This window comes from Sprattus sprattus (genome assembly GCF_963457725.1).
Source record: "Sprattus sprattus genome assembly, chromosome: 7".
NCBI lineage: Eukaryota > Metazoa > Chordata > Actinopteri > Clupeiformes > Clupeidae > Sprattus > Sprattus sprattus.
This window is the reverse complement of record NC_137926.1, coordinates 2,547,859-2,562,028: the sequence shown is the minus strand read 5'-3', so window position 1 is coordinate 2,562,028 and position 14,170 is coordinate 2,547,859. Positions and strand designations below refer to the sequence as shown.

The 14,170-nt window shown below is 46.9% G+C and overlaps 1 protein-coding gene across 1 annotated transcript in view; it reads right to left on the bottom strand.

Moving 5' to 3' along the window:
• Nucleotides 1–1,518: 1,518 nt before the first annotated feature.
• Nucleotides 1,519–14,170, bottom strand: part of auh (AU RNA binding protein/enoyl-CoA hydratase) — a 26,590-nt gene continuing 13,938 nt past the window's right edge. Inside the window, exons 7-10 of the mRNA XM_080842699.1 lie at nt 5,284–5,471; nt 4,744–4,794; nt 2,085–2,132; nt 1,519–1,747 (exon numbers count right to left, since the gene is read on the bottom strand). Coding sequence (XP_080698825.1) covers nt 1,670–1,747; nt 2,085–2,132; nt 4,744–4,794; nt 5,284–5,471 — 365 coding nt within the window. The 3' untranslated portion in view covers nt 1,519–1,669. The remainder of the gene's footprint in view (nt 1,748–2,084; nt 2,133–4,743; nt 4,795–5,283; nt 5,472–14,170) is intronic.

Sequence of the window (14,170 nt, the reverse complement as noted above, 5' to 3'; positions counted from 1 at the left end):
CTGTTCAACAATTAGATTTATGACGGCAGCAGACCTGAGGGCATTGAGGTTGTACTCTTTGATTCTAAATGAGTGATGCAGACTCCACACCCACACCGGAGGGTAGTGAGGTTGTACTCTTTAATTCTAAACGAGTGATGCAGACTCCCCCATAGGACTGGTAGTGCTTGTGTGGGAGCTAGTGCCTCAGTGTAGGCCCGCACTTATCACTCAGTGTCATTACTGCATGTACGAAACATGACGAGCCTCAGGCTTATTAAGGAACACAAGATGGGGGAGGATGTGGAGCCCATGGCCTGTGTGTGTGTGTGTGTGTGTGTGAGAGAGAGTATGTGTGTGTGTGTGTGAGAGAGAGTATGTGTGTGTGTGTGTGTGAGAGAATGTGTGTGTGTGTGTGAGAGAGAGAGTATGTGTGTGTGTGTGTGTGTGTGTGTGAGTGTGTGTGGGAGGATGTGAGCTCGTGGCCTGTTATTGTTTCCTTCAGTTCCACTTGTATGAGAAGGCAAAGTTTTAAAAATGACTCAACAGTTTAGTTGTTCTGTGCAGTGTTCCAGATGATGAGGAAGTGGGACACGTCTGATAGGCTGACATAACCTTGTGTCACATTGCTCTTTTGCGAGCAGGACTGCTGATCTGAGACAGGTGTGACCTTGGAATAATTCAGAACCACAGGTGTGACCTTGGAAGAATTCAGAACCACAGGCTATTATGTCAGTGTGGTGAGGCAGGCTTAAATGCCGAATCAACATTATTAGTCTTACACAAGAAGTGAGCCCAAAGAATGAACACATGAAATTCAACATTCAACATTCCGGAACAGTTGATGATTTATGGAGTCGATTTATTGAGACATTTTACAAACTCTTTTTGAGAAAAGACGATACGTTTTCCAGCATTTTAAAAGTACATCTGGCCACAAAGTTGTGCATTGCTCTTGTTGGGTAACCAGCAAATAGTTGAACTACATAGGTATAGAACATGGTCATTCCACTTGACAGAAATGCCTTTAAAAAAAACGTCTTTCTTTTATAACGTGGATAAAACGCACGCACACATATAGAGCATTAGTATCTGAATGCAAACATGAACACAAATGACTCCTGTAAGGTGTTGAAAGGCAACTCATGAAGGTAGGAAACTAGAATTTAAAAGCTATGAACCCATGCAAAACCCCTCTCACAGTCATGTCTACGATCTACAGAGGCAACAATCACATACCTCATGATCATGGATCTAGAAGCTTTGTATTTCATTTACCTCACAAGAATTAGAAGTAGTATAATTATATTAAATATAATATGTTATTTCAAAATGAGACACCCATCTCTTAAACAATTTTAAGGCCAAAACCCAATGCGTGAGCGAGATATGAGTGGTTTCAAAGGAGTGCCTCAACATTTTTGGAAAGAATTATACCTCTAGCTAAATGTTAGTAGTGATGATTGCTTTTGCCTCGTTAAGGCTGATTTACCCCCCCCCCCCCCCCCCCCAGCAATGCCCCACCCCCAACCTCTCACTCTCTGTGGGGAGGACACGGCGGTCCGTCAGCTCCATCACCTCCAGCTGTGGGTACCAGCAAACGTTGCCGTGGTGACAATAGCAGTGATGGAGAGACCCAGACACTTGCTGGAGAGGCAGGGGGCTCGATGACAGCCTCCGATTGGTCCTCTTACTCTCCCTTGAAGCGCGGGGGCCTCTTCTCCTTGAAGGCTGCCAGGCCCTCCAGTCGGTCTTTCGTCGGAATAACCTTGGAAACAACGGAGACCCGTCGACATCGTGAGAATCCTGTTCTATCTTTAGACTCGGCTCACGCTTGCGAGTCACACACCCCCAAACACACGCGCACATGATAAACTGACAGCAATCTGTCGACCTGTGACACAAACAATCTTGTTTTCCTCTGAGTGGGCAAAGTGTGTTACTGTGTGTGTGTGTGTGTCTGTTTATGTGAATTTAATTAAAGCGGATGGAACATATACAGTCTCAAACTCAAAATGCAAATGTGTGAGTGTGCGTGCGCGTGAGTGTGCTTGTGTGTGTGTGTGTGTGTGTGTGTGCAACATGTGTTACTGTTCCAAGCTCACCTGGGAATAACACGCCTCTTCAATAGCCAGGCCTGTCTTTAGGTCCACCTGAAAATCAAACGAGATTATAGAATTATATAGAATTACGCATTTCTTCAACAACTCTTCCAGGAAGTTCAAATGAGTTTCTACGTCGAGGGTTCATATTAGGTATCTCTATTCAGTAATAAACACAGCATGGAAGCTTCCCTGAAAGTCTTTAATTCAAGCCAGGACGCCAGCCTCAATTACCGTGAATGAAATCCTAAAAATTGGCTTCCAGACATAGTTGTGTGTGTGTGTGTGTGTGTGTGTGTGTGTGTGTGCGTGCGTGTGTGTGCGCGTGTGTGTGTGGTCTATAGTTTACCATTAGACTAATTCATTGTGTGCTGCAGAGCTGCTGAAGGTGCTGTAGGTGCTGGTAGAGATTAGTGAGCATGTGTGTGTGCATGTGGGTGTGAGAGTTTGTGTGTGTGTGTGTGTGTGTGCATGTGGGTGTGAGAGTTTGTGTGTGTGTGTGTGTGTGTGTGTGTGTGTGTGTCTGTGTGTGTGTGTGTGTGTGTGTGTGTGCGTGTGTGTACTGCAGAGCTGCTGTAGGTGCTGGTAGAGATTAGTGAGCTTGTGTGGCCAGAGGTTGCTTTTAGAAGCTGGAAGGGGTCCACATACAACATCAGTGCGAGCCAAACAAAAACTATGGATGCAAATCCCAACATTTGCGCATGAGAAGGCATTTTTAACCTTTACATAGACTCCTACCTGGGCCCAACTGTGACGTCAAATAGCTGAAAATATGCTTTTTGAACAAGCCTTCTTCAACCTCCCTTAAAGTACCATTTTGTAAGTTACAAAGAGCTGTTTTATGTGTGCTTAGATGTTCTTCCTTATAGCCTGAACTACAGTTCCAAAGCAGAAATCAGGTGAATCACATGTGAACTGAAGTTAATTCAGTTTAAAGAGATCATTTTAGTCTATGACCAGACGTCAACACTGCCAACCCAGACGGAATATAGCACTAGCCTTAGAAGAGGAAACATGGCATCACCACAAACAGGGTAAAACAACTCAACTATTATTTAAAAAAAAAAATAATACCACACTAGACCTACACAGCTCCCTCCATGACAACAACTCCTGGAGACCCACTTTCAAAGGTAACCTTGGCCTTCTCCCGTGCCAGAAATATCTCCTCAGTGGCACAACTCAAGAAAAAAGTCTAGTTTCAACCATCGACCCTAAAATCCATTTGTCTAAGAAAGCAAAGCAAACTGTAACAAACTGTAACACACACACACACACACACTAGATGAGGCAACAGGCAAGCAGACTGTAAACACACACACTAGATCAGGCAACACGCAGGCAGACAGTTAACACACACACACACACACACACACACTGGATGAAGGCAAAAGGCAAGCAGACTGTACAAGTACACCGACACACACACACACACACACACACACACACACACACACACACACACACACACACACACACACACACACGAGATGAGGCATACTTAGAGATGAACACATATTGTATGCACAGATGGGACAAATGAGGGCGATGTAGAGGTCTGTCTAAACACTCTGCCACTCCCGCCATTCATTCATTGATAAGGGGCATTGTTGAGGCCTGTGTGTAGGTTTCCTTCAAGCTGGCACGTTAGTATGAAATCCAGCCAGAACCAGTTAGTACGAACAACTCTTTAGTATGAACAACACTTTAGTATGAATAACATTTTAGTATGAACAACATTTTAGTATGAACAACATTTTAGTATGGACAACATTTTAGTATGGACAACATTTTAGTATGGACAACATTTTTTGCACGATTGCTCAGCTTTGAAGCACTCTAGCGTTTACTCAATGGAATAAAAGACTGGTGTGAACACTGCGTCAGTGGAGTTTCTGTGAGACTATGACTAAACACATTTATTCTTCCTGTTAGCAACGGGAGACATAGAGAGAGAGAGAGAGAATGAGAGGGGAAGAGAAGGAGAGAGAGAGCAAAAAGAAGGAGAGAGAGAGAGAGAGAGAGAGTGAAGAAGATAGAGACAGTGAGAGCAAAAAGAAGGAGAGAGAGAGAGAGAGAGAGAGAGAGAGAGAGAGAGTGAATAAGATAGAGACAGTGAGAGCAAAAAGAAGGAGAGAGAGAGTGGAGGAGAGAGTAAAGGAGAGTGAGAGTGAGAGAGGATGGGAGAGGATGAGAAGGAGAGAGAGAGTGAGAGTGGATGGGAGAGGATGAGAAGGAGAGAGAGAGAGGGAGAGGATGAGAAGGAGAGAGAGAGAGGGAGAGAGAGAGAGAGAGAGAGAGAGAGAGGATGTCAAAGGGAGAGCGAGAGATCCTGTTGCAAGGTCAAGTTACCAGACTTTTGCTTGTTTGTATGTGTGTATTTTAAGTATATATTAGCCTTTATTGATAGGACAGTGAAGAAAAGACAGAAAATGAGAGGGGGAGTGTGTGAGCGAGAGAGAGAGAGAGAGAGAGCTTAAGAAATGGCCTCAGGCACGTCACTTGGGTCCTTGTAGAGACCCTTATATGGGTGAATCCACCAACTGCATAGCAACCCTTTGTAGCAGCCAGTGGAAGTGCAATCCTTCATAATGGCAGATTACTAAGAGAGTGACGTGCACACCACACACACTCACACCCACACCCACACACACCATCTTACCTCCATGCCCTGGTTGATCGCCAGCTTTGCCATCCTGATCGCAATAGGTCCCTAAAACAAAGAAACAAACAAAATGACACATGTTCACCAGAACTCTACAGTAGTTACTTCCCAGAACTCAGACATGTTCATTGGTTAGTCATGTTCACGGGTATGTCATGAAGCCCTTTACCTTTGCATTCATTCATTCATTCATTCATTGAAGCCCTTTACCTTTACATTCATTCATTCACTGACGCCTTTTACCTTTACATTCATTCATTCATTCATTGAAGCCCTTTAACTTTACATTCATTCATTCATTCATTGAAGCCCTTTAACTTTACATTCATTCATTCATTCATTGAAGCCCTTTACCTTTACATTCATGCATTCATTCATTGAAGTCCTTTACCTTTACATTCATTCATTCATTGAAGCCTTTTACCTTTACATTCATTCATTCAAGCCATTTACCTTTACATTCATTCATTCATTCCTTCATTCCTTCATTCCTTCATTCCTTCATTCATTCATTCATTCATTCATTCATTCCTTTACCTGTGGGTTGAACTCGCGGGCCAGGTCCAGGGCCCTGAGGTAGGCTGCGTCGCCACTCTTGTTCTGCTCCATGGAGTAGCTGACCAGCCCCAGCGAGAGGGCCTCAGCGCCGTCCACCGCCCGTGCCGCGAACATCAGCTCCTTGGCCCGGGCCACGCCGATCGCCCGCGGGAGTCTCTGGGTGCCCCCTGAGGAGAGAGGAGCAGGGAGGAGGAGGAGGAGGAGAGAGGAGCAGGGAGGAGGAGGAGGAGAGAGGAGCAGGGAGGAGGAGGAGGAGAGAGGAGCAGGGAGGAGGAGGAGGAGCAGGGAGGAGGAGGGAGGAGGAGGAGAGAGGAGGAGGAGGAGAGAGAGGGTGACTGAGCTGTGTGTGTGTATGTGTGTGTGTGTGTGTGTGTGTATATGTATGTATGTATGTATGTGCTGTCCAGTGCGAGCCAAACAAAAACTATGAATGCAATCCCAACATTTCGCATGAGAAGGCATTTTTAACCTTTACATAGACTCCTATCTGGCCCACACTGTGACGTCAAATAGCTGAAAATATGCTTTTGGAACAAGCCTTCTTCAAACCTCCCTTAAAGTACCATTTTGTAAGTTACAAAGAGCTGTTTTATGTGTGCTTAGACATTCTTCCTTATAGCCTGAACTACAGTTCTAAAGCAGAAATCAGGTGAATCACATGTGAACTGAAGTTCAGTTTAAAGAGATCATTTTAGTCTATGACCAGACGCAGGGTGGGAAATTTACAGAGTTTTTGTGGGGCAATGTTTTTCTTCTATTTTTTGGAAGAAAAACCAAACAGAAAACATGATTAAACAATGTGTGTGTGTGTGTGTGTGTGTGTGTGTGTGTGTGTGTGTGTCTATGTATGTGCTGTCCAAAGAACACTAAAGCCCTGGGTGCTTGCCTGAGTCAAGGTTTCCTTACCACACAGCACCGTCACACGAGGTCATGGCAGTGTGTGTGTGTGTGTGTGTGTGTGTGTGTGTATTCATCTGTCTGTTGCCATGCGCGATGCACACATCTTCATAACTACACACTTCCAGCCACACACGCTCACTCAGTTCCACCATGTTTGGAGTTGGATTCAAATGATGAAGAAACCGAAGACTAGCAAAGCTTTCCAGGGAATGCTCAACACTTCCCCTACCCACACACTTCCCCTACACACACACCTTTCCACACCTCCCTGACCCGGTCACCCAGCACCCGCTCTCTGGTGGTTTGTGGTCATTGCTCACGGTCACCCAGTGTGCCATTCTCTAGTGGTCATTGCTCACGCTCACGCACGCACGCACGCACGCACGCACGCAACTACCACGTATGTTCTTGAACACACCGCCAAAGACCGACTAGCACGCGGGCGGGCGTGAGAGGAAATAACTGCATAAACAAAAGCAGCTTATCATTTTCACACGACTCTGGCTCACCACAGATGGTTTCATCATATAGCTCCTTCTAATCGAGAACATGTCTGATCAGAAGTTGCAATTAGCACTGGCGTCGTCAGCCCTTGTGACGTGTTTTGGTTGGGGAAAAACGAAAGGAAGAGGCCGGGGTTGAAAAATGAGGAGAAACCACACACACACACACACACACACACACACACACACACACACACACACACACACACACACACACACACACACACACACACACACACACACACACACACACACACACACACACACACACACACACACACACACACACACACACACACACACACACACACACACACACACACACACACACACAGGTCATGGGTAGGCCAACTACTTTCCTTAGCCTGAGTCAAGCGCTGGAGATAAACGTGCGTCAGCAGCTAAAGGGAACATTCAGTGGAAGTGCTGGTCAGTTCAATCAGGTGTCTTCACAGGCCCGATGACTTCAAGAGTAACACATGGCACCATGACGTCATAACCACTTCCAGGGCTTTACTGCAGGCGCACACACACACACACACACACACACACACACACACACACACACACAGACACACACAGACACACACACACACAGACACACAGACACACACACACAGACACACACACACAGACACACACACACACACACAGCTGCAGTAAAGCCCTGGAAGTGGAGTGTGAGGGGTTACATCAGAGCACACCTGGGGGAGACCAGCAGCATGGCCCTGGCCCACACACACTGTCCATCAGACATGGGGACGTCACGTGGCACGGCAAGCCTCTCTGAGTCACGCCTGACACCTGTCGAGGGCACGTCTTCGTTGGAACTGCGAGCTGTACACCTGTGAGCCTCCTAAGCAAACAGGCAGCTGAGTCACAAGATGCATGCCTCATGTCTAAACAGAAAAGCATCCCACAACTGGGTGTAGCCCTCATCAGCACTGGTGTACACACACACACACACACACACACACACACACACACACACACACACACACACACACACACACACACACACACACACAGAGAGTGTAGCCCTCATCGGCAAACACAGAGTTGACCGAGAGACAGGAAGGCCAGAGAGCAGCTGGTCCAGAGGTACTGGTGATGGTATTCAAGGAGCAGCTGGTCTATTGGTACTGGTGATGTTATTCTACCACTGGTGCACACACACACACACACACACACACACAGAGTTGACGGGCAAACAAGAGTAAGGAAGGCCAGCAAGCAGCTGGTCCAGGTGTACTGGTGATGTTATTCTACCACTGGTGCACACACACACAGAGTTGACGGGCAAACAAGAGTAAGGAAGGCCAGCAAGCAGCTGGTCCAGGTGTACTGGTGATGTTATTCTACCACTGGTGCACACACACACACACACACAGAGTTGACGGGCAAGCAAGAGTAAGGAAGGCCAGCAAGCAGCTGGTCCAGGTGTACTGGTGATGTTATTCTACCACTGGTGTGGACTTCATGTATAACTCACAAGAAAGAGATAGCCTTTGTTCTCCGTGGATCTTCTTAGACAAATCCAACAATGCAACTATTGAGACTTGCACAATCACAAGGTATAAAATGCTGTTACACTTGTTAAGTAGCTACTTCCATTCATTAAATATGTAACCCACAGCAAGCTGACGTGACAACACACGAGCCAACGCACGAGTTTAACTACCTGACAGTCCATCAACAGTTCATGGGAAATCAAATTTTGAGAAGAAAAGTTCCAGAATTGAAGTGCAGTTTCTCAGTAGGCCACTGAGGTAAAAGAGGCATCATGTCCCCACTGAGGTCAAAGAGGCATCACGTCCTCACTGAGGTAAAAGAGGCATCATGTCGCCACTGAGGTAAAAGAGGCATCACGTCCCCACTGAGGTCAAAGAGGCATCACGTCCTCACTGAGGTAAAAGAGGCATCACGTCCTCACTGAGGTAAAAGAGGCGTCATGTCGCCACTGAGGTAAAAGAGGCATCACGTCCCCACTGAGGTGAATGAGGCATCACGTCCTCACTGAGGTCAAAGAGCCATCACGTCCCCACTGAGGTAAAAGAGGCATCACGTCCCCACTGAGGTGAATGAGGCATCACGTCCTCACTGAGGTCAAAGAGCCATCACGTCCCCAGTCCTTACAGTGGCCTCTTATTGAATTCATTCGGCCGAGGAGAAACAAGATCTCTAGTAGTGTATGTCGTTTTGTCCACAGTGAATCACAGTACAAAATGATCTCTCACACACACACACACACACACACACACACACACACACACACACACACACACACCCACACACACACACACACACACCCACACCCACACCCACACCCACACCCACACCCTTGGAACATTTGATTGAGAAATATTTGCCCTTTATTTCTCAATCAATTCAGCAGAAATTCTGCAGATCTACACAGGATGACAAACACACACACACACACACACACACACACACACACACACCTACACAGGATGACAAACACAAACCTCCTGGATCTGGATGCACTTTTCCAGCGCCCGTGGTAGTCGAGCTTCCAAACAGCAGCACACAGTAGCGGTCAAATTAAGTGTGTAATGCTTGTGTTGGCACCACGGGTCCATTATCTCAAGGCGTGTGTGTGTGTGTGTGTGTGTGTGTGTGTGAGAGAGTGTGTGTGTGTGTTGGTAATCCATTATCTCAAGCAAATCTGAAGTATTAAAGCGATGATAGAGACCTTTAGGGCGTGAGAAAAAACAAAGAAAGAAAAACACTCTGACAAGGGCGTTTGCACTGCTGCCAGGAGTTTGTGTGTGTGTGTGTGTGTGTGTGTGTGTGTGTGTCTGTCTGTCTGTCTGCTGCCAGGAGTTCCTAGGAAAAACACCAGTAGAGGTTACAGCGTGGGAGGCTACACAGATGTCACTCAAATAAACAGAGAGCTGATATTAACTGGAATATGCCTGGGTTGGTCTTCAGGGGGAGAAAGGACACAGACGCTTCAGGCCAGACTTGAACCTGTGTCCGCACGGGCAATGAAGCCCGTAAATGGCTATATTGCAATATCTATATTGGCCACACCGTATTTACACCAGATACTTGCTTATGCTGCAAAGTAAAACGTCCTAAATAATGATTTTACACACACACACACACACACACACTCACACACACACACGCTGTGCATAAAAACACAACATCTTAAAATAATGCAGTGCAACGGTGTTGAAATGAAGTCCTTAAAAAATGCCAGACAAATTTAGAAAATCGTAATTCACTTGATCCATTCAGCAGAGTGTGCTGGGTTCCTTCAGGGTCCACTGCAGGGAGGGTCTATCCATCTTCTCTGTGTTTGTGTGTGTGTGTGTGTGTGTGCACACGTTCATCACCGGAACAATTAAGACAAAGAAACGGAGGAAGAAGAAAAGGAAAACAAGCACAGAACAAGATGGGGGCAACGGTTGCTAAGGAATAGCATTTACAAAAGGTGCACGGCAACAACAACCACAACAGCAAACCTGCTCAGTGTAGTGTGTTACATGCGTATGTTTCCAGAGAGGGAATGAAGAATAAAGAGACAAACTACAAAAGAAGAAATGGGGCTTTACTCCATCTCTAGTTAGAGCCCTTACTCCATCTCTACTTCATCTCTAGTTAGAGCCCTTACTCCATCTCTACTCCATCTCTCCTCCATCTAGTTAGAGCCCTTACTCCATCTCTAGTAAGAGTCCTTCCTCCATCTAGTTAGAGCCCTTACTCCATCTCTACTCCATCTCTAGTTAGAGCCCTTACTCCATCTCTCCTCCATCTCTAGTTAGAGCCCTTACTCCATCTCCACTCCATCTCTACTCCATCTCTAGTTTGAGCCCTTACTCTATCTCTACACCATCTCTTGTTTGGGGCACCGGTTCTTTCTGTTCCCCTTAAGGTCAAAGCATTACCCAACATCAGTGATGATGGCTTTGCACTTACCAATGAACAACTGTAGAAGCCAAAGACCTTTCACCTAATTCTGTTGAGACCCTAACAGACGATTTGTTGAAATTCAAGTTTAATCTTTCTTATTGTTGAACATCACCTTAACCAAACCTAACCCCTAACCTTAGCCAGACATTGTAGACTTATTGTAGACGGAGTTTCAACAGACAGTTTGTTTATAATCTGAGCATCTGTAGATCGTCTACAGGATACCTTCCAAAGAAATTCAGACCTGTTATGTACCAGTACCAAGCACAGACAATGGAGCGTTCAGATCTGCTATGTACCCAAGTGTGTGTGTGTGTGTGTGTGTGTGTGTGTGTGTGTGTGTGTGTGTGTGTGTGTGTGTGTGTTATGTACCCAAGCACAGATGTGGGAGTGGATGAATAAACTAACACAATATTTGACTTGCGACATCACTTTCACATGAAATGCGATCAGCCTTAAAATATTTGACATGGTTGCACAACAACCCAATTACCCAAGTGCTTTGATGGTGACTGTTTACAAATGGCAGTTGCATAAGAGACCAATGTAGCAACTAAAGTTTTCTCTGTTTGACTCTTTGTCAGCTTCAATCATCTCTCTGAGAGAAAGAGAGAGAGAGAGAGAGAGAGAGAGAGAGAGAGAGCTCTCTCTCTCTGTATGTATCTCAATTTCAATTTCAATTCAGCTTTATTGGCATGACAAAAAAACACAATTTGCATTGCCAAAGCATTCTTGTAGTACATATAATAATATAGTAGAACAAGTAGAAAATAAAACATAATTTTGCAACGGCAGTGTGTGTGTGTGCATGTGTGCATGTGTGCATGTGTGCATGCGTGCGTGTGTGTTCATGCATGTGTGGTGGTGTGGATGTGAGTGCATGTGTGTGGTTCACTGATGAAGTGACTCTTCTCTTTTTCTGTGGCAAGCATTTATATATCTTGCTGCCACTCTTGTGCTCCTCTCTTCCTCTCCCAATAACACCCTCAGACCTGGGTCAAAGTCCTGAGGGTCTGGGTGCATAGCTCTGAATTTAGGAAAGAATTGGTCCCTAATTTCTTTCTATTGACAGCATTCTGCCAGGAAGTGAAGCTCTGTTTCAATTACACCTTGGTTGCAGTTGGTACACAGCCTGTCCTCTCTGGGCAGCAAGGTAGCCTGTGTCTGCCCTTTTCGATGGCCAGACTGTGGTACCTCTCTCTTGCTGTCCATCCCTCTGTCTGTGTGTCTGTCCGTCCGTCGCTTTCTTTTTCTCTCCGCCTGTCCGTTTCTCTCTCTCTCTTTCTCGGTCTCTCTCTCAGTCTCTCTCTCAGTCTCTCTCTCAGTCTCTCTCTCAGTCTCTCTCTCTCTCAGTCTCTCTCTCAGTCTCTCTCAGTCTCTCTCAGTCTCTCTCTATGTCCGTCTCTATGTCCATCTCTATGTCCATCTCTATGTCCATCTCTATGTCCATCTCTATGTCCATCTCTATGTCCATCTCTATGTCTCTGTGTGTCTCTGTGTGTCTCTCTGTTTCTCTCTCTGTGTTGCAAATGAATGATTCTAAATCCATATCTAGGGCACTAGCTGACTGCATCTCTTATCTCTGCCCAGACTGATTATGAAGTCAATTCAGGTTAATGGCGCCAACAGAATCAACAGCAGTTCTGTCCTTTATAGTCTTCAACAGCAGTCAATACACAATACACCGTCACATAACATCATGTGGCTCTACAAGGGCAACAAGGCAGAAGACTTCACTGTCGGAAATCTGTTGCTGAACATCAGCGTCCAAACCCCCCCCGCCCAGCCCCCCCCCCCCCCCCCCCCCCCATCCCCTCTATCCCCATCCCTTAAGACCCCTGTGGCCAGAGTGCTGATGTTCTTGTGTAATACTGGGTAACATGTTTGCTTAGAAGAGACGATTTAGCAAGACATTCCAAGAAATTGTTGCATCACATTTGCAAACTTTGTTTTTTGGGCCGAGGGCATGATGAGACACAGAGCTAGACATAGCGCGAGAGAGAGTGAGAGTGAGAGTGAGAGAGTAAGAGTGACAGAGACAGACAGAGATAGAAAGCGTGGGAGAGGGTCGGGGGGTGGTGGAGAGACGGGCCGGTTCTTGATAGAGTGAGACACCAGAACCCAACAGAACCAACAGAACCACCCACGCTGTGCAGACACACACACACACACACACACACACACACACACACACACACACACACACACACACACACACACACACACACACACACACACACACACACGTTTGGCTGTGCAGACACACACACACACACACACACACACACACACACACACACCCCCACGCTGAAGCGCCGCTGCCTCGGGTGCTGTTTACAAAGCTAGGGAAGCGAGCACAGCCCGCTCGCATTCCAAGAACAGGTCAAGGCGGCAGCCGCAGCAGCAGCTAGCACACACACACACACACACACACACACACACACACACACACACACACACACACACACACACACACGTGTGGCTGCGCACACACACACACACACAGACACCCATGTGTGGCTGCGCACACACACACACGCACACACACAGACACACAACACACACGTTCGGCTGTGCAGACACACACACACACACACACACACACACACACACACACGTTTGGCTGTGCAGACACACACACACACACACACACACACACACACACGGGAAGAAGAAGAGGGTTTGCCTGACTTCACAGAGCAGACAGGCGTCACATAGACAGAACTGCTTTCCACGGGCGAGAGAGAAAGGGAAGCACATGCTGATTTACATGGGTGACATCACTGGGAAGGAATTCACTGTTAGGGAGAGGAGAGGACAGGACAGGAGAGGAGAGGAGAGGAGACAGGAGAGGAGAGGAGATGGGCCCTCCCGTGCCTGAGGAAAAACTGCACTGCACATTTTTTAGGTTAAATGTAAATCTCTCAGGAACGTGAAACGCAGTCCAGGGCAAGCAGCCCCCATGTTTGCACACACACAAAAACACACACACACACTCTCTCTCCTCTTTGTTAGAGACACCGACACTGTTCATGTGGAGCTGAAATAGGCCCTGCAGCAGCTGGGGGCCCAGATTCCTGAGGGGGGGGGGTGACGGGGGACGGACATGTCCACCTCTGCTGTATAAATAGGAGTCCAGTGCATCTGCCCCGCAGTGGAGCCGCTCACCTGTGTTAACTGGGCCACACAGGCTTCTGGGCCACTCGCTGAGCAGGAGCACATTCGGTTCCGGAAGGATCCGGTCCAGAGGTCCGGGGCTCGGCACCAACTAGATCTCCGAAGCCCCTCACACAACCGATGTGTATGATAGAGGAGGGCTATCAGGATCACAGAGTTAGGCTGGTCTGGTGTGTGTGTGTGTGTGTGTGTGTGTGTGTGTGTGTGTGTGTTGGGTAGCTACATAACACGACACGTGTTTTATCCGGCATGTCCGACATAGAACATGCATTAAGACGAAGAGGAAAAAGTGAGTTCAGCTTGTTGTTTATGCTGCAGAGTTTGGCCCACTTTCCCCCGGCGCTTGC